This window comes from Megalops cyprinoides, chromosome 1, assembly GCF_013368585.1.
Source record: "Megalops cyprinoides isolate fMegCyp1 chromosome 1, fMegCyp1.pri, whole genome shotgun sequence".
Classification (NCBI taxonomy): Eukaryota; Metazoa; Chordata; class Actinopteri; order Elopiformes; family Megalopidae; genus Megalops; species Megalops cyprinoides.
The window spans coordinates 62,613,418-62,634,615 of NC_050583.1; the positions used below are offsets into that span (position 1 = coordinate 62,613,418).

At 45.0% G+C, this 21,198-nt stretch overlaps 1 protein-coding gene across 1 annotated transcript; it reads left to right on the forward strand.

Moving 5' to 3' along the window:
- Positions 1 to 478: 478 nt before the first annotated feature.
- On the forward strand, positions 479 to 20,984 carry commd1 (copper metabolism (Murr1) domain containing 1). Its single transcript, XM_036539143.1, has 3 exons — positions 479 to 661; positions 1,982 to 2,269; positions 20,274 to 20,984. Exons 1-3 carry the CDS (start codon positions 488 to 490, stop codon positions 20,379 to 20,381), a joined length of 570 nt encoding a protein of 189 aa, XP_036395036.1. The 5' UTR covers positions 479 to 487; the 3' UTR covers positions 20,382 to 20,984.
- The last annotated feature ends 214 nt before the right edge of the window (positions 20,985 to 21,198 follow it).

The window sequence follows — 21,198 nt, forward strand, 5'->3', positions numbered from 1 at the left end:
TTAAACACATGGTAGTTGTGATCATGTGACATGTAAAACTTGTTCGTAGTTATTAGGATTCTGGGAGAGCAAAAATAGGCTCTTTAAGCAACATGAATGAGTTCCCTAGAAAGAACATCTCCAAGGTAAAATATGGAGTGTAGCACCTGAATTCTCTACGCCGTCATCTTGATACCAATACTCTGAGAGGAAGAGCTATTTCTTCTTCTTCTAAATGTGTGTGTACTAATGTACTAAGGGTGTATGATTTGAATCTGAGCACCTAATGAATTTATTAAACACTTACTGCCATGTGATGGGGTTGCGTTTTGCTTTGCTTTTCACAAATAACGTATATTTTTCATTAAGTCAAACGTATCTGATCGAGGGTTCCGGCAAATCATAGGCGACTAGAAATGTCTCAGAACACGCCTCGTTTCTTCCTTTTACGTCCATGCGCAATCACATCACATGAGTGAACGTGACCCGGATACAGCACAACACAGAAATGGCGGACGTAGACAGCTCGAAGTCGCTGAGTGGTCTGCTAAATGGGATCGCGCAGAAAGTGTACCATAACAACCCAGAAATTACAGAGGAGCTGTTAAAAAATGAGCTTTACCCCGATCTGTCCCAGGAGGAGTTTCATGCTTTGCATGAGAAGATGAAGGGCCTTTTAAAGGTAGCTAGACAGCCGATTCTCTTGCTAACATCTTGTGTTGTCGCTTGGTTTGTTATCAACATTTTAAAATACTTTATTCAAACACCACAACGTCACTGTATCGGATGAACGAAATTACGTTTTGCCACATAATGTACATGACATGCAAGTCATTGGAGAAATGAGACAGTGCCTCCTACTGTGAAAATGCTTGCTTGATTTGTTTACCCACACCAAGAAGCACGAAAAGCTAATCTATTCTTAATGTGCTGTAGTCTTTCTTGGCTGCAGCACTGTGCAAACGATCCATTCACTTTATTGACACATATTTGAATGGCAGCAAGTTTGTAATACGCAGTACACCTGGACAATTTCCATAGATGTCATTGCTGCGTTTTCACGCAGCTCACTAGCTAATTTGCCTTTGCGAGGAGCAAAACCACATTGAGTAAATTGCTCCCTATGCATTTTTAAATGCTGCATGTCACTGGTCTTTAGTTCGACCATAAAACACCACCCATTATTGGTTGCTGTGCTACGTGCTTGAGATGCTCCAGGAACGTTTTCTTTGGAAGAATATGACACGTTTGTATGGGCAGCAGAGGGCAGCACTAATACACACAAAACTGTGTCAGCGCTTAACATGTGGCGCGATGTAGCAGGATTCAAGTAAAGCTGCTGAAAGATACAGCTAGCTCTGTTACCAAACACACGAGTTCTCTGTCTCTGCCTCCATTTATCCTCGCGTCAGCTCGGTGTTGCCGTGTGAAAGGCCACCTGAAAGTGTTTTTCCTGCCTCGCTCCTCCCTGCGGAAGATGAAGCCTCCCCTTCTCCAAACCTTTATTAAAATATGTGCCCTTTCATGTTGAACAGATACATTGTTTTTCTCTCATTCTCTTGTCCCCATCTCCCTGAAAATCTCATTAAAAAGATGACATTTTTATTTCTAAAGTTAATGTCAGAAATTTCAGTTGGGTATAATGGCACCTCTTTAATAGTCCCATTTCCCCCTGAGGCAGAGATGAGCCCTACATTATCAAATGGGCCAGCAACATACAGCAGACCTCTGGAGAATGATTAAATGGTTATTGGATGAAGAGCTCACCCTCATCCTGGTTGCTCCAGGAAATGCTTGTTGTAGATCCAAGGGCATGTGGATTTCTCTGGATAAGAACATCAATGGAATGCCTGTTTTAATATCTGTGAACTCCATGCATCTTGCCACAGCTGGCCTGTTGGGCTTTGTGGCAGATTTTCATGTTATCTTGAGAGCACGAGGTAAATGCTGGTTGTGCTTCAGTAACGCTAATTAAAACTCTGTCTGCCTCTTGTGCCCTTAGTCAATTGCTTCAGCCGACATGGACCAGGCCCAGCTGGAGGCCTTCCTCACAGCCCAGACCAGGAAGCAGGGCAGCGGGGGAGTGAGCGGAGAGCAGGCGGCCGCCCTCTCCAAGTTCTGGAAGAGCCAGCGGGCTCGGGTGCGAGAGAGCCTCCTGGGCCAGAGCCGCTGGGAGCCGGCGCTCAGGGGCCTTAGCTGGCGGGTGGACCTGCAGACGTCGGCCAGCCGAGGGGAGCCCGTCAACACCCCGGTCGCTGTGGTGGAGCTGGAGCTGGGCAGGACCGGCGAGGTACAGGCCACACAATGGAGGTTACCTCCTGTTTGTCCTGTCTTCCTGTTTTAAAAAGTACAAAGCTGTTGTCATTCCTCATAACAAGAAATTGGACATCATCTACCCTTGTCGGGGAAATTACTTTCGCAATCTCTTCCTGTCCCTCTGATTTGATCCCCCTGTGTGTGAGTCTGGAGGTGGCCACCAGTGGGTGGGGTAGGGCTGAACTCATTTGGCCTCTGTCATCTCCTGTCTTCCTGTCTCTGTCTTGCATGTGTCAGAGCACTCCTGTGACCTGAAGAATAGGTCAGTGGGGGATAAAAGGTATTATTAAAGGTAGTATTTTTGGAAACGTAAGGTCAAAATTTTCCAAGGATTCTGCCATTTTCCTGATTTTTTTTTTTTTTTTTTTTCAAGGTGAAAGTGTTCATGTGTCATTTTCGGCAACCGGCAAATGGCAACTACTTCTTAGGGTTTGAGGCAGTTCAAGATATAAGTGGGCAAAGTGCATTAGGCACAGCTTAATGGGAGAAAGTGAATATTTGGTACTGCATACATTCTTCAGTTAGCTTCTGTCTGAGATCAGCTTTCACGGGCATGCCATGAATGTGGATTATGCTGTGAAAAAGTAGTGTCTGTGGTGTGCTGGGCTGGACATGCTGAGAAATTGTCCTTAAATGTGCATGGGTGTTGTTTTTGCTCCTTAACAGTGGGCCTCTCTCAGCTAGACGCACATCACAGTTTAGCTTCTGTGGCAGCTTGAATTAGGTGGCAGTAACGTCCAATTGCATCACTGACCTCTATTACTGTATCTACATTCCCGTGATCTACCTGTTTTCTAATTCAGTTCACATTTATGCAGGTCCGGATTGTCTTTACTGGGATCCATTTTCCCCAAGAAAGTGTTGTCTCCTAGTCCTAGTGCCCTGTCCGATGGAATTTTACCATCATAAACATCCATTTTAGACTGATCTAATTAATATTTATTCATGTGCTGTTATGAATTAAATATCAGTAGATAATCTCTTTTGACCATGATGACTTTGAGGAATTAGAGCAAGAATCCCACTAGGTAAAGTTTGGCCTATTTTTAAAATTATTATTAGTCACCATGTACTATTTTTAAAACATTTCAACATTGTCTGTTTTAACAGGTTTTAAAAGGAGTAATTCAGTGTTGAAACACCACAAGCATATTTAATCAACCAAACCCTCATTCCAATAATTAACATAATTTACACCTTGAAATGACACAGTTGCAATTGACTACTATAGCAACAAGAGATATAATCTGTTGGCACATTGCTTTCATGTCACTACTGAAATGTAATTTGTTTTTCTTATTATAGCGCTATGTCTGCAGGTGGTAGATTGGCAGGTCATGAATGGAATAAACACTTTATAGACTTTGGATATGCTGTTGTTTTGTAAGGAAGGCAAAGAACTGCATGTACCCTGCACAGCGGTCTCTGTACTCAACCTGCCTTGTGATCTCTATCACTAAAGCCTGCATTGAGGCTCTTTCCAGAGAAAGGTATTTGTGGTGAGAGGAAGGAAATGAGGCCAGGGTGAGTGGGATACTGGTCGGGCTGTAGCGGGCGGCCTGTCCTCAGCGCCATTAGAACACTTGGGGCACAAGCGTGGAACTGCAAACAAATTCGCTGGCCTGGTGTTAATGGCATGGCAGCTTCAGTAGCTCATTGACTCCGGGTGCGATGGGCCTGTGGATTGTGTTGCTGACTCCATGACAGGCTGAAACACAGTCTGGGATTGTGAGCTTCATACAAAAGCCGACTATATTCTACGACTAAAAGCCGACTAGCTTACTATACTGTACTTACTACACTATACTCTTACATTCTCCATGCCGTTTCCTGGTCCTGTCATCCATATGGTTGCATGTGTCTTTTCCTTCTGGAGGAAACCACCCTGGAGGTGTAGCGTAAATGACTTGGGACCCACCCACTGTTGTCCCTCTGTGGCCATGCACAGCGGTGACCTTGAGCTGCAAGTGGGTTTGCTGGACCTTAGCTACACAGGGTAACACAATAGATAGTTACTACTGGAAAAAGAGCACAGCATGATGGCCAGGAAAAGTAAATGTGCCCCGGTTGTTGTCTTACTTTGATGCCGGGCAATGTCATCATGATGTATAAGTGTACAAATTAAATGAGTGGCATGGTGGTAATATTTTAGCTCTGTCCAAAACGTAAGAGCATTTTTTCTATATGGATGTGTGTATCTCTTTTTGCTTTTAAATGCTTTTTGTTAAAAGTTTTGGGTGAGATAGAATGTCTGTTTCACCTTGAGAAATGGGTGTGAACTACACAGGAGTCACATGGAACCATTTGGAACTCCCATACCATAGCCTGACGTTGTTTCTTAACTGTAGATACAGTCCCTTCTTCTCTTGGGTTGCTGTTTCAGCAGACTGAATTAGTGAATATACAAGTAATAGTGGTGTTTCTCCTTTCCTGATATTAGTTGGATTACTTTGAAGGTTGCATAAGCCTGTGTAGCATGTAAGCCTGTATAGAATCTCTGTTGAGAGAAGTAACACAGTAAAGAGAATTGCATTGTAACATCCTGTGGTCATTTAAATGGATGGTACACATGACATGCTGATCTGATCACTGATCTTTGCATCACTTCTTAGATAGTGTATCTGTTGTTAGCCGTTTGCAAAAGAAATGCATGGTTTGATTTTTTTTTTTTTTGCCAACTGACAGAGACGAGGTAAAGGTCATTTTTTTCTCCTCAGGAGAATTTGTAAAACAAATTTGTATTCACATTAATTGCATGAGTTAGTAAGTTAGTCTTCATTGAAACTGCAGCCTAAAATTTAAGAGGCAGAAAAAAAAATAAAAACCTTTGTGTTTTTTTATCCGTGCAAAGGTACGTGCACCAACACAATTCTTTTACACAGGACTTACAGCTGATTAAATCTGAATAGAGGCGATGTACGGATGGTTTCAATTAACAGGCAATTCAAACTTAATTAAAATCAAAAAAAAAAAAACAGCACACGCAGTGTGTCCCTAGGTCGGGGGTTGAGAAACTGAAGCATATAAGCATGCTGTACATTTTAAACAAGCGCCTGCTAATTGCATTTGAAAAGGTTTCGTTACAGTCTGAAACTTGATCTGAGGAGGATTTTTTTTTCCAAAAGCACGGTGACTGGGGGGTGGTGAGACGGGCGTCTGCCCCGGGCCTCAGCGGCAAAGTGCCCTTCATCCCTCTGGGCTCACAGCCACCGAAGCCTCCATCTCTGCGCCGCGTCACCTACTCCTTCATCAGCCTGCCCACCCGCCGCTAAGGCCAAGTCAGGCTCAAGACATGCCCACCTGGAGCATCTCTGAACGTTGCGGTGCGATCACGCGAAAACTGGCGCGCTGCTGTGGCCCTCAGACATCCTTTGGGGTTGGAAACTGAAACATCCGCTTAAGTCTAAGACGCACGCTAGCGGTACCACCGGAGCTGCTGCGGGTCGCAGGCCTGGCACAGCGTGGTTTACCTTCGCCTGCTGCCTCACTGTTACTCAGAACAGGATGAGTGAGAGAGCGAGAAGTCTTTGTGCTGTGGCGAGATTTGACAGTAACATGGCAAGGGGGGGGGGGGTTCAGAGGAATTTACTACAGTTGATGTGTTATGTTTCGGACAGCTGAAAATCTCTGCCATGGTCTCAAAGCTGCTGGGCCACTGACTACCATGTTCTGCCATCTCCACTGTTGTCACCTGTCATATTAAAAAATGTCTGAATGGGTGGCGGGGTACAGTGCCCACTTTAAAGATGAATAAGAAAAAACCAATCTGTCCCTTGTTGCTTTTCAGCCATTTTAAGATCTCCATTACAACAACAGAAGCATCCCTTTTTGATGTTTTCTCCTGCACTGGTGGGGTTGTAGTCTATGTGTGGGTGGCCCTGTGAAATTTACCCAAAGCTCTAACAGATATATGAACACACGCGGTAATACGCATGCAGGAACACATACAGACAAGCAAGAGGACTGATGGGAAGAGGTGTGGAAGAGGAAACACACGGGAATGTGCATCCAGTGGATTCATGGCCTATACGCAATGCTCTGCCAGCCAAATAAAATTTGATTTAGGCCTACAATCTATTATATTATATCTGGACAGCTCTTCTTTTATGACTGTGCTAAACATCACCAGTGTAAATGGTTTGGCCTCTGCGGCGAGGGGTTGGTGATGTCATGTTGCGCTTTTTTGAAGTAGCTCGGGAAGCTGTGGCGCAGTGTGATGAAGCGGATTATTTTTACAGTTTAAGATCAAGCACGTCAACAGCACAGCGTGGCTGGGGTCGTCTTTCAAAAGACCCCCACAGGAGCCTCTCCAAGGTCGAGGAGTCCTCTGTACTCCGATTAGGAGTAGCAGAGGTAGCAGTAGCAGAGCTCAGCGCCCTCTCGTGTCACACGGAGAGGAAGATGCTCTCCCACAAAATTCTCATGTTATTTTTAGCGTAACACTTTGGGGATGTTTTATAAACGGGGGAAAAAAAGGCTGAATGTGTGAACAGCCTGGGCAGGACGGAGGGCGCGTGGGCGGGCCGGCGTTACAGCGGTGAAGTGGATGTGACTGCCCATAAGAAGAGTGGGCGATAGGCCCTTGACATCAATGTGGCTGTTGTGTGATGAGTAAAAGGCCAGTCCATTTTTAGAACAGGGGCATGTTTGGTAAGGGCCGGGCACACTTGGAAGAGCCTGGAAGTTTGACTTTGGTGGCTCTTGGAATGAGCTGAAGTGGAGAGACAGGGCTGTAGCATCGCCTGTCTTTCAGGATCTATGGATACTTTACTGCCTCTCCGCTAGGAAAACACTAACTGTTGTGAAAATGTTATCTTGTTTTTTGTAGGCTTTTATATTCATTTCCATATTTATTTATTTGTTTGTTCTTTGTTTTGATGGGGAAAAAAAATCTCCATTTGGGGAAAAAGCTTAGCATAATTTCCTACAAATAAACCTAATTTAATGAAAATGACTCACGTAATGACAAAATTACCAGTGCTGTAATCTTCAGACACGTGATCAGAATCATCATTTTATTATGTTCATTTATAGGTACATATATTACGAAGTTACATGCGTTTATACTTTACTTTGACTTATTTGGCAGACTGTGCCAACTAAGGCTCTTCTCTTGTCTATTATTGTTATGTTATGTGACACTTGAATTTCCCCACCCCAGTAAGGTGTGTGTAGACTAAATGGATAATGTTGCGCTCGGCATGCCAGGAAAAGGGAATTCTTTTTGTTTCCTTCCTTCTAAACATGTCCACTTCCCCAATCTGCCAAAATCTACACCCCCCCAGCCCCCAAAGGAGAGCACGGTGAGAAATGCCCTAGTTTCTTTCCATTCAGGCCGGGTCTGGTCACATTTTCAAACAGCGCTCTCTCTGAGGACCCAGGGATGAAGCGGGGGCCTGTTTTCACTCAGGAGCTCTGAACTTTACACAATAAGGACAGACAGGGCGGTGTCTCCTCACTCTCTTGGCTCCTTTCAGCGCTCTGATGTGGGTGCCAGAGTTCCAAAATCCTTCCTGTCCCATGGCTGGAGGTTTCTTTGCGGGGCTACCTGAGGCTCAGCGCTACAAAGACGGCCCGCGCACTGCAGAGACAGCCGGGCTTAGCGTGCCGCGATGTGCAAACACCTCCTTTAGATGAAGTGAGGGTGGGGCAGCAGGGTGGCCGTTGTCTAATCCTCAGCTGTCGGGTGCCAGGTGCGTAGTTTAAAGAAGAGATGCGCTTGAAGTGCATTTTAAAAATGTTTATTAAGCACACTTGGAGGGATAAACGGTTAAATGCAGCTCTGTCTGAACCGGAGCACCTCACATGACAGAGTAAAACCGCACTAGGCAATACAGTTCACATGGCTGTTGAAGACAGATGGTCAAAGGCCCGCTTGTGTGCTTACTTCCCATCATTCTCTCTTACTGTATGTAGAAGACTGGAGTTACTGTGCAATTAATTAGGTACAATGAGGCACATCGCTTACTCTATTGGATCAATGATGACACTGTTCTTGCATAGCTAGGGCCATCTGGTTTACAGCTGGTTCATCCAGATAACAACAACAACATGTATTAGCCCATCCAAGCCTCTTTTAGGAAAGAGTGAGCTGCGTGTCCCTTGTATGAGGTGGAGTAAAGGGAGGAAGATTACGTATATCGGAAGTGTCTTTGAGGTCACAAAGAACAGTGACGTGCCAACACACCACTACACCACTGCACCTCTGTCTCGACATCCACAAACTAGTGTGTGATATACATAAAGAAGAACTGCGAATGCGTGCGGTTTCCTTATGGGGTAGGATTCATCTTCCTCAGCCCCGCCCTGAATTTTCATTCCCTGCCCTAGTGCGTGAGGAGACTGCAGCAGTAGTTTTGAGCCAGTCCAACGCGTAGCGGCTGCTCTGCGAAACACTGAATCGCCTCACTCTGCCCCTCCTGATCTGTTGTGCAGCCCGGTCGTTGCGCATTGCCACATTATTTGCTATCATCATGATAATTTGCTTGATCGTAATCTTAACCACTTCCTACTGCTTCCTACTACTTGTGTAACTTACTAATGAAGAGGGAACTTGCTCTTTTTTGCACATAACCACCTTTGCTTGAGAGGGCTCTGCAGATGGCCAGACCGCAACTCTGAAAGCCAGTATTTCTTTTTTATGATATCAGACATCAGCTGCAGGGCTAATGGCTGCTTGTAAAGAGCGTTTTGCTTTCTTGCCCTACTTGAACCCCACTGCAGTGGTTGGAGATGAAACCGTATCTCTCCACAGACAATAATGAAGTCATTGAGACTCTTCTTGGCACCAGGAGTCTTGGAAGCGCATGTGACCGATACAAATCTTCACCTTCGTTGATCATTTGTTTTTCCTAGTAATGCTAGCATGCCCAATAATATAATGTCAGTGGCAGCAAAATGTCAGTGCTGTACAGAGTACTTCACAGTTGACTCAGTCATACACCATGGCTCAGTCTAGACAATCTTTTTTACTTAAGTGTTTTCAAGATCAGTCAATAGCATTGCTGTCGTTTCACATATGCTTCCTTGTCCCTTTTCCATTTCATGGCATTGAGCATATATATATATTTCCATTAAAGGCCACTTACAAAGGCCACTCGGGAAGGATCTATACATAACATCTCAGTAAACAAAATTAAAAGCAGTAAGCAGTGTCACTGAAAATCTAGTTAACTGTGCAGTGTAGGTACTGTACAGCGATATCCACACTCAGATGGCATCGGAGGCAACGTATGAGCACACAGGTCAATATGAAAAAACATTACGTGAGCAGAAAACTGGCTCATTCGCCCTTCGAAAGCAAACTCTTGCCTAAGTCTCATGTGTGTAATATGCTGGAGAGCATGTCACCAACACATTCTGCGTGTGAGGGTTTTGTCGTTATGTGTTTGTTAACCATCGCACCAACAGGCAGGCACCGCTTGCACATTTAAAAATATCTCCATGTTTCACACAAGAGCTCACAGGAAGCAGGCTGGCCTAGGGGAGGCGCGTTAATTTAGGGTAATTTAAAAGTGTCCTGGAGCTTACTTTCCGATGGGGACCATGCGCCCCCCCGCCCATCCTCCCACCCCCCACGCTCCTCCTGCTGCCTCTGTCTCTCCTAGCTGTGTTTTCACTGGGGTCTGTCCAGGAGTCACCGACCGCTCTGTGTCTCCAGAGAACTGGACAGGGTTTAACAAATAGTGTACAGAGCCCCGCAGTGCTCTCGCGTCAGTGACGCCATGTCTCCTGTGGAGCCTCAGCGAGAAGCCGTCTGGCAGGAGGCTGTGGACCAGCACCACACCTATCTCTCACCAGCTGGTTACAGAAGAGAGATCCCATCAGGTCTATTTTTCAACATCTTTCAAATGCGAGTCCACGCACCTCATGGAGTCTGCCCAATTAGTGCCATTTTTTTACAGCATGCTCTGTGGTTAGATTTAGGAAATTGAGCTGAATTGAATGAGTTTGCGTGTTAAATTGTTTTGCATGTGTTTTTTTTTCTATCCTTCAGCTGGGGTTAATATTGAGATCCCTTGACTTTTTCCAGGCCAAAAACAGAAAGAAAAAAAAATACTGTTTTCCAGCTCCTGTCTAGAATGGTCGGCCACACCTCATTACCTCTTTTCTGTCAACTCAGGGGAGTGTCGTCTTCCACGTCTCTGCACACCCTCCCACGTGTCTGCTTGCCCCTCTGTGACGTCACGAGCACGGAGTCGAAACAGCATGCGGAGACAGCGGAATTTGGAACTGTCGGCATGATCCTTTGTAATAATCACAATCGTGTTTTATTCCAAGGCCAACCTGGATGTCGACCAAAGATTCCTAGGCCAGGCTGTGTCTGTGCCACGGCTGCCTTTTTAATCAGTAACAGAGCCTATAGAGTCCGATAGGGCGAGATTTGTTTGCGTAACATGTTTGTCTCGCGCTGCATCTTTTTTTTTTTTTACCACTTTGGTGCATAGAGACAGAACCTGATGCTGGCCTTCTGCATGTAGACCTTTCAGAGTGAAATGAACCCAGTGCAGTAGGTATGCCATCACACTCCATCAGCTTCTCCACTTAGCTTCTAAACACAGTTTACACTGTAATGATGACAGAGTGCTCCCTAGGTAAAATAAAAAAAAAAAAACTTCACTGACAAGTGAATAATATATTCATGTCTGGCTTGTAATTTGCTACTAGCTACTAGTTCATATTTAGGTCAGAGTTTTGATCTTGCCTAATCATTGCAATTTGTTAAAAATAAACCTGTTAGAAAATAATATATTTGCCCCCCTCCCCCCACTCTGTTATTAGTTGTGTGGTTAGTGTAGTGGTTAGAGTGGAGACACAGTAGTGTTGGCAGTATGTGGTCTGGTGGGTAGTTATAAATAATTGCTAGTGTTGGCAGTATGTGGTGTATATGTTACTAATACTGTTAATAGTGTTGGCAGTATGAGGTGCAGTAGTTAAATTAGAATCACAGTAGTGTCAGCAGCACGTGGTGTAGTGGTTAGTCAGACACAACTGGTAGTGTTGGCGCTATGTGGTGTATTGGTTTAATCAGATACACAGTTGGTAGTATTGCGCTATGTGGTGTATTGGTTTAATCAGATACACAGTTGGTAGTATTGGCAATATGTGGTGCAGTGGTTAATTCAGGCACACAGTCGGTAATGTTGAGCCATGTGGTGTATTGGTTTAATCAGATATACAGTTGGTAGTATTGGCAATATGTGGTGCAGTGGTTAATTCAAGCACACAGTCGGTAATGTTGGCAGTATGATTTTTGGGTGGGCCCTCTTGCTGGTCTGAAAGGCTATGAATGGATTATTACCCTGAAAGGGCACTAATTCCCAAGGGCGTAACAGAAATCTAACCAAACTTGGTGAAAAAGCTTGAGAAAGGGTGCTGTAGGGACAGCAGGAGCAGCATGGAAGCCACTGTTAACCGCGATGGAAAGATTCTGTATTTTTTTTTTTTTGTTTGTTTGTTTTTTTGTTTCTGTTTTTTATTAACCAGAGAATCAGTATTTTAACCAGCCTATCAGTATGGGGAGCACGTAAGATGTAAAACCGTAGGCAGCATCGGTGGTCTTGCGTCTCTGCAAAGCTCACAAGTGTAAATGAATGCAGTAATTTACTGCTTTTCCCCTTTTCTGTTCTTCATAATTTACCCTCCAGCAACTGCAATTTTCACCTTTTTTTTCCTGTATTTTTAAAGACCACGTGACCATGAGCAAGTGCAGCTTGAGTTTCTTCCCCTTCTTTTTTCTTTTTTTTTTTTTCCTTTTTACTGCCAGACAGCTTGGGCTCAAGTGCCTTTCAGCGCTGGAGCTCAGCCTTTTGTGTCTTTGGCAGCAGGGATCTCAGAAGAGGGGATGCATTGTGAATGGGCGCGTGCGGCATGCGGCCGTTTGAATCGACATGAGTCACATGTCAGCTGGGGGAGGCGGCAAACCCCACCTGACCCCGGGGCTTTTGATGTCAGTCAGTAACTGGTTGTTCAGGGGCAGTGTAACATTGAAAATCATACGGCTAAGTGGAGCTATCCTTCATGTTTGCCCCCTTTTAATACACTTTGTTGCTTTGGCTGCGCTCTGTCAATTTTGACATTTCTCATTACGGTATTGCTTTTCTTTCTATTTCTTTACTTTGGTCCGTTTATTTTTTATCTCTATTTCTATTTTTTGGTCTTTCCGTTTCTTTTTTATCCTGTCCCTGCGCAGCCTGTGGTGAGAGTGGCCTTTTCCCATGCTGCTCGGAGCTAAATAGGTAAAGGTCACATCCCAGTACGGCATTCCCGTGTGTTGATGAGCGAAGCCTGTAGCTGCTTTGGAGGGCATTGGTAAAGGTGTGCAACATCTCCCTGCTGCTCTCGCTTCACAGCAGAAGGCTGAGACCTCTGGGGTCCTCAAACTGTGACTGCTGTCCTTTCATGATTCACTTAGTTGGCTCCCTGATGTGGAGATGAATTTTGATTTCATCTGCCACAATACTGAGTAATATGGACATGGACAGGCCCTGATGTTGGGGGTGAGGCTCAGGTCAAGCGGATGTTTCATGTCCAACAACAGGGCTCTGCTCAGGTCAGGCATTATTTTAGGTTATTTATGCGTATACATGAAGTCATGAATTTAAACTAAAAATATGAAGAAATGCCATTGCAATCAAGCAAAAGTTCTTTTCGGAACATCTAGTTTTGGTAGCGAACTACATAAGCAAATTGTCCGTGTGGGAGTTAATTACGGTTAATGTTGTTAGCTGATGTAGCCAACCCAAGTTTTAATGTGAAAAGAAGGACAGGCCTACCATTCACCGGTAAGGCAAAATGTGTTTCCTCTTAGGCTCCTTTGTTTGCTTGTTTCTTTGTATGTTAGCCAGTATTACGTGGATAACGTAATAACATGATTTCGTTCTGGATTGGATGTCTCCATTTTGTCTCTACTCTGTGAAGTACATAAGCAAGCAAGCTCATTTTAGTGGTAGAGTGATTTGTTTGCTGTGATTATATGTGGCATGCAAATATTTTACCCAACCACTATTTTTCTCTTTCCCTCATACACGTGAACATGTAACAGTTGTCGATGATCAAGCAAGAGCATTTGTCACATTTTAAAGGATATTTTGGGTTTGGGTCAGGTCATCAAGAATACTCATCAGGCTGCAGTTTGACTCTTTTCTTGGAAACTGATCAGGTTTGGGCTTAAAATTCATACTCAATCTGCACTCCAACGCAGGTGTATATTTATTGACAGTGAATAGCAAACTGTAGCACTGGGGAGTTTTTTTTTTAGCACTTTGTCTTATTTGTTTGTGATGAAGGACCGTGAGCTGATTGTGCATCTACGAGGAGTGTTTCTTACAGTCCGTATGTGATGTGCACTGTTGCATGCATTTGGGGGTGGGGGAGATTGCAAGGGCAGGGACATTGCAAGCAGTTTCGCAGATTGTCACTGACGCTGATTAGCACCCCTTAATGTGGGCTTCATAGCCAAGGTGTCTCTGCCGACAGTGTTCCTCTGTGCTGATGCACAAGGTTGAGCAGGTGACAGTTTACAGGTGTACTGAAGGCTTCAGTCTCTCTCCTCCCATGGGGGAGCGGCCATGCACCATCTCTCTTTCGTCCCTCTTTCGTCCCCCATCTCTCTCTCTTTCTCTTGTCCTTCTCTTTCTCTCTCTCTCTCCCTCTCTCTCTCTCCCCTCTCACTCGCCCTCTCTCTCTCTCTCTCTCTCTCTCTCTCTCTCTCTCTCTCTCTCTCTCACTCTCTCTCTCTCCCTTTCTCTCTCTCTCTCTCCTCTCATTCACCCTCTCTCTCCCTCATCTTGATATACAGAAAGGGGGCACTGTGAGCAGAATGCAATGCTCTGAGCCGGGTGGGTGTGGGGGCACCGTAGTGCATTATTGGCTGGCGTAGGTACAGTAAGCACAGTGAGAAGTGCTCACCTGCCTCACCTTGCAGGCTCTTTTGAAATGTAGCCCTGTGATACAATACATTTCAAGCCTTTCAATGCAAAGCGCTTTTCCTGCTGTAGGATGTTGCTCTGTTTCAGGGCCACTGCTTAGTTAAAAGCAGCCCCTCTCTGCAGACGTGTGGCAGGTGCTGTCTTTTTTTTTTAAGTGCACTGAAAGACACAGCTGCACTGAAAGACACAGTGCACAGCTTTCTGCTTCACTGGAGGCGGGCACTACCAGTTAAGATAGGGTACACGTGTCTCCCAGGCCTTGCAGATAACACTGAACTGGTGCCAATCAGACATGGCACACGGGGAGGTCTCAGGAAGGGCACATGGGTCCACATAGGACCACAGACAGCAATGAAGATTCTGCTGATTAAGATGATGGAAAATGCAGTGACACAGCATGAACAGCCATACTGAGGTGTAAGACTTATTAACCGTTCCGAGTAGTGCACGAAAGATGCCTTATCACATTGCTCTTAATTACACTGCATTTTCGTTGTCATTTAGAGCAGTTGCTTCACGGCGGTGGGAGTTGGGCCTAATCGTGACATGGTGAAAATTATTTCCAGGTGAACTGGAGAGGAGTTATCCTGTCTGACATTGCAGCCTGACTGCAGCACCAACGCCCCTTACAGGAAACTCATGGCCATAATAACATTTATCTCCCATTTGTAACCTCTTTCTCCTTGTAGATTGAGAATATTGATTTATTTTGGGTAATTACAGGATTGCTCCGCTCATAAAACGGATTTCTAAACAACATCAGAATACTCAAGTGGAAAGTAACCCGAGAGTGAGTTGCTTGTTTTCGCCCAAATGGGTTTCACAAGCAGGTGAGGAAGAACAATGTTTGCATTGCATAACACAGAGCTAGAGTTTGTGCTGCTTTTTCGCAACCTCAGCCAGAACGTTCCTCTTTCTTATGTTGTCGTCAAAAATCAAGTAAAAGGGGCTGTTGAGCAGAAAATGGTACGTAATAATCCCAGCAGGAAACATATAAATCAAGATGACAAGACATCATATCGAAAAAATAAAATTCAGTAGACGGATTCCAGGTCAGCATCAAGTGGGTTGTTAGAAATATGTCCAGTCGCTGGAGGTAGCGTCAGCATAGCTGAGTGTTCCATCTTAGGGGAGTTGCTCATTGCCATGGTACTCAGTTAACCTGAACACAGCACATATGGGAGGAGCAGAAATGTGTCTTGGTTTTAATTTTAGAGCTAACATTAGAGATACATTGCTGATGGGACGGTTATTGCATGTCCCTGGAGACTTGTCTTTATGCTCGAAATGAATGCCGTGTTGTGACAATGTTTTTTTTTTTTTTTAAATGTGGCTTGCACACAGTGTTCTCAGGGAGAGAACTGTGCACTCATTTGAATGCCTTCATACACGGGATATTCCAGTCTTTGTCACTCTCATGTTTTGAGTTTTTTTTCCCTAGTGGTTTGTCACGAACACCATTAAAGTTCAGTTAATCTGAGAATATAAATGTCTGTGACTCAGTCTCTATTTGGTTAGTTGTTACTCTGATGAGCCTGCATTTCCTTCTTGTCACAGTTCACTTGTAAGTGACTCATTCAGGTCTAATGTATATGCAGGCTTAAAGGACTTGAATTATAGTCTCCTTGCCCCCCAACACTGTGGCTTTTGTGTAGTTTCACTTCCCTTTTCCCTTTTAACGAACACACTGGCATTCGAGGGGGATCAAATTCTACACTAAGCCTTGCTGTTTTAGCACTGTAAATCCTTTTCCCAAGAACTGTTTTCAGCCAATAAGTACATTAGCACACTTTAATTTTACATCCACTGCCGTTAGCACAGTCTGTTGTATGTCACCGTTGATTTCACTTCTTACTATGCGACACAGACGCATTGCAGGGATAGTGCAGGAAGAATTCCAGCTGAAAATGCAGAGCTTCTTTGAGATGAGCAAAGGAAGATGAGTCACAGGGGGGTCAAGTAAGCACATGGACAAAACCTGGGTTGTGACTCTTTTGTTACGAGATAGCTCTGAAAGGTTGTTTCAAGTACAGATGAGTACAAGTACACAACCAACACAAGGCCAACCAAAAATGGAGGAAAAATGGAACGGCTCTCCATTAGTCTACAGTGTTGGCACTCTTTCTATTCTGAGCCTTTCTATCTGTGTCAGGCTGCCAGATGCTGGTTTCCTCTCCTCCCTGTTGGAATATAAACAGGCTACTTTTACTCTCGCATACTGGAATAAGCAAACAGCAATGTATGTTTCCAAACGGTAATGGATATTAAAGAGGCCCTTTGAAGGAAAGTCCTGTTTTGCGTCTGCCATGCTTAAGTAAGTAAGTAGCGTGTGGTGCCAGGGATTTGTCTGCCCCTCTGATTGCAGGGCTCACAGATCTCCTAGCTTGGCTGGCAACCCTGTATTAATGGCAATGGAGGGTCTAAGTCCTTCACTTAAGTATCCTTCAGTCCCTGCAAGACGGAATGAGGAGTTGGGAACCTTGGATACACCCTGATAATTTGTACCATACGTCTGTGAAGAGGATTGAGAGGTTTGATAAAGTGTTTATTATGTACTGTCTATGTATCACATTTGTCTCCGGATAAAAAGGTCGCAGAATGAATCGAGAATTGAAGAGATGAGGGAGGGGCTTAGAACAAAACAAAATGTCAGACAGAACAGCAGAAACCGTGGACCCGCATGAACTGTAGCATGCTCACCTGGGCCATGAGGATGACACGAGTGGTTTTTAATTGAAGCCAAATTCATTTTCGTGATGCAGATGGACCGTGTGGCACTTCTGGCCTGGTCTCAGTGTGTCGGAGTACTACCATTGAGAATGTCTAACGTGCTTCTGCAAAAACATACTGACGCCAAGCTTTCCTTGGTGGACAGGGGCTGCTGTGGGGCCAACGTTGCTGTCTGACTAAGCAGAATCCACAGAAATAGACTGAAGACAGTGATTCTGTTCATGAAAATAAGTGGTGAAGTCTACAGTGCTGGCTTTAACTGCCAATAAAGTGATGATTGGAGGAAAAAAACGCACCCATCGGTTGGAAGCCGAGGCTATGTGAAAGGGACTTGTACTTCAAACTGTGTATAGTAGAAACAGGACCTGGAGCATGTGGTCTGTGTCTGTTAGAACTCTTCGTTCAATTTTCTCGTTTAAAGCCATTCTACTGGTAATGCTGGGCAGATGATTCCTACTGAATTGGTGATTTCTCTGTATATTTGAAGCTTGAAAGGAACAGCACCTGTTGGCAGAGCCAGTGGCAGCCAGGGGTACGGCTATGGCATTGTCACACCCACGTGCCGCTTGTCCTCTACCGTCTCTGGCAGAAGCAGTAAACAAACAATTAACAGCGAGCGGAAGCAGGAAATAACCATATTCTGCTGTAACCAGGTAACGGCTTCAAAAGAAATGACAGATGTGAACAGAGTGACCCTTCTCCAAACAATCAAATGAATAAGTAAAGAGATTCATAAAAGGGGATGATCTCGTGTCCCTTGTTGTGTGTCCCCTGCTCTGGAAACTTCATTCATTTTTCAGTGCTTGGCCATTTTCCTGTCAACCGCCGATCCTGTGAGTGGGGTGGGAGATAAAGCATTAAATGTGGGGCGCGGCTCCTTTCGGAGACTGGGGTTACAGCACAGCCAGAGGCGGGGGAAGAGGCATCCATAACCCTGGGGTCCGCTCTCAGTAATTAACAGCAAGCCCTCCAAACTCAGGCTGGTATGATTGTTGGCCGTTTCACAATATTGTACAGTAATAACGTTATTATTTTCTTGGTGGTGTCATCCCTTTCCTTTCTCAGGAAAGGAAGTGCAGTCCAAATTTTTGTCAGTTCCTTTGGGCCTACATTTTAACAAGCAACAAACTTTTTATTTGTGGTTGTTTGTCAAAAGGTAGCACTACAAACTCTCAAAGGGTCTCTGACTGAGTGACATGTTTGATGTATCCCTAGACCAACGACAAAATCAGCCCATGCCACTTTACCTTTCAAATGAAACGTGAAACGTGTGGCAGTAGGGAAAGCAGAGGGAGACGGTGCGGATTCAAATCTCTTGACCCTCGCCGCCGAAGGAGACTGCCCGAGAGTTTCCTGCCGTTGAAATCCGTGCCGTGGAAGTCTCTTGGCGGCGGAACTCCTTTGTTTCCAAACACAATTGCTTTGTGCTGAGCACCCCCATGTGCATTGGTAAAAAGGAAAGGGTTTAACCCAAAAAGGGACTGTCTTTAGCAGGGACGCTGTGTCCTTTGTTGTCCCTTGCTCGGTGGTTGTATGAATATGGGCCGCGCTACTCTGAACGCAGGACCCTGACCCAGTGTTCCCGTTCCAGTTCTGAAGACAGAACTGGGTGAGCCAAACCAACAGGGAGAAATTTAATGAATGGCTGTAGGAACGAGGCTCCATGTTCTTTGAACACTTGGACACAAAATGGGAAGCGGTTGTTCCCTTCCAGAGGGTTTGCTGTTGTTTGGTTTGACTTCCAGATTAGTCAGATAGGCCTGTGCAGTTATAAACACAGGATGTGTCTTTCATCACCACGCATTTGTATGTCTAAGGAAGGGAGCATAAGGCCAGGAAGGGAGGTGGACTCCTTGTGTGAGGGGGAACGTGCCTTCCACACCACCAGACCATTTTTGGTTAAGAATCCGTCAGCATCCTCGCAGGCCAACTTACACACATGTGCTGATAACAGAAGCAGGGTGTGGGTATAATAAATAAGTTGTCACGGGAGAACTTTGGTTTGGGAGCCCCGTAAAACCTGTAATTCATACTCACCCTCAACTCACAGGTCTGAATTTGTTGTTTTTTTTTTTTTGACCTGAGGTGAATCGGCCCAATTTGATAAGGTCTTCTACATGCCTTGTCCCCTCTCACTTCTGTGTCTGCCACATCACCACTAAATGAAGTACACACATTGACACATTGTCTTGTTTTTCTGTAGTTATTAAAGGTGCCAGTGTGCTGTTTCCTCAAACTTCACATTGTCCCTGCCATTTTCACTTTTTTGCTGCTGAAACATTCATCATCCTAATCTTTTAATAGCGGATGCCCTCCGCCAAGTTCCTGGAAAAACTAATTTAATAATTTTGTGAAGTTTACATTTCCTGAAGAAAAAAAATCTCCTTTGGAGTAAGAAAAAAAAAAAAAACGGGTTTTTTTTCTGTCTTGCCTCAAAGATGATCTGGAACTCAGATTGCTTTGGTGCAGATAATTTTCCAAAGGGGTTGTTTCCTGCATGGGGACGTGCTTGAAGGGCATCGCAGAGCGGGTCACTAAAGTGTGGCCTGTGTGTCGTGAGCCGCTGAACCATGCATGCAGGGAGGGGGAGGGGGTTTCTGCTAGGAACCACTCCTTCCTTACGCAGCCCTGACCCTCCTGCCAGTCGTCCCCCTGCCCTCCTGTCCTCCCGTGTGCCCAGAACCCCACAGATGCAGCCTCCGGCTTCGACCTCACGAGGGAAAAGGCAACACTGCACATACTTAGGAAAGGTCACGTCCAAACTAGTGATATTTGAGGCTATTTATATCAAGGCCCAAAGCTACCACGTCCAATAAGAGATTTCAGCAGGGACTTCTTTTTTAATGGGAAAACGGACAAATGTTTGTGCCAGATGGCTATATATAACACCAGCTCTACTTGTGTCAGTACACAGTAAAAGTTAATCGTACTGTTCATTGTAATATTTGTGTAGTGTTTTTTTTTTTTTTTTTAAGATTTTAAGTTTAATTCTGTTTTGTGCACTATTTTTGTATGGGTCTGGTCTCGCAGCGAGAGTCCTTCCTGTTCCCAAGTCTCCCTCTACAACTGACTTCCTCTTCCTCTCCCAAGCAGCTGAGTCCCATAATGCTTGTGTCTCCATTTCCATCTGACTGCCATGCACCTAGGCTCCATCCCAGGGTGACTCTGTACACACTTGGTTAACATCGCATCATATGTATATTCTTAACAAAAATAAGAGCCTGGTTCTGCAGGAGCGTGTTCATTGGTGTTTCTGCTAGACCTGTGACGTATCCAGTGCAGCGATTTCACCATCCCCCCTCTGTCTTTGTTTTCCAGGAGTCTGAGTTCGTGTGCATGGAGTTCGACGAGGCGAAGGTGAACCAGGTGCTGAAGAAGATGGCGGAGATCCAGGAGAGTATCGACAGCATCGTGCAGCGCAGCTGAGAGCCGGGCGCGGTGACGCGCCTGGGCAGGGCCTGGCTTGGGCTCTCTCTGCCAGGAAAGACTGGAAGGACTCAGGGGCTCAGCGGGAGGGAAGCGCTGTGTTTGTTCTGTGCATGCGCCTCTGTTTTGAGGGAAAGTGACAATTGGGGTATGTGTGAGGGAGGGGGCTGTCCTCTACGTGACCCAGTGCTCAGCCCCGTCCTGTGTCTTTGATCAGAAATAGTTTGGGTTCTGCCCTTCCTGCCAGTGCACTCAGTATTTCCTCAATTTTTCCTGAGATACAAAAAACATGAGTTTTTGAACAGTGAAGGCATTGCTTTAGATGTCATTTTTAGTATTTTCAATTATTTGTTATCATACAGTGTTATTGTAGCAATTTGTATGCAGTGGATTCAACCTGCAGCCCAACAGCTTCCCTTTCAGGGGACATGATCCAGCCTACATATTCCACATTAGGCCCTTGTGTCAGAAATGAAAAGTTGTCAACTTATATTTCTGTCAGCAGCTCCGGGCAGCACTGCCTGTGACATTGACCCCAGTGCAGTGCCTGTTTGATGCAGTCTTCCTGCGTCTGTCTGTGTCGTGAACGCCGCCCACTGATGGGTTGTGTGAGTTCAGCCCTCACAGAGCTGTGGAAATCACATCCTCTTGGTTTCTGCTGTGCAGTCTTTCATGGTGAGGTTGGGAAAAATTCATATCTTGTTTGGCATTGTGCACACGCTGGAACCTCTGACTGACTTCGAAAGTACATAGCCGTTGTACAGAGCGCTTGTGCAATCTAAACTCCTAATCTTGTTTAATATTCAATCCTGCATCA

Bases quoted from the DNA above. Each gene is read 5' to 3' on its own strand.
- commd1 (XM_036539143.1), top strand. From the start codon at position 488: ATGGCGGACGTAGACAGCTCGAAGTCGCTGAGTGGTCTGCTAAATGGG. The intron at 662-1,981 runs GTAGCTAGACAG...TTGTGCCCTTAG, and splicing joins AGATGAAGGGCCTTTTAAAG to TCAATTGCTTCAGCCGACAT. The intron at 2,270-20,273 runs GTACAGGCCACA...TTTGTTTTCCAG, and splicing joins AGCTGGGCAGGACCGGCGAG to GAGTCTGAGTTCGTGTGCAT.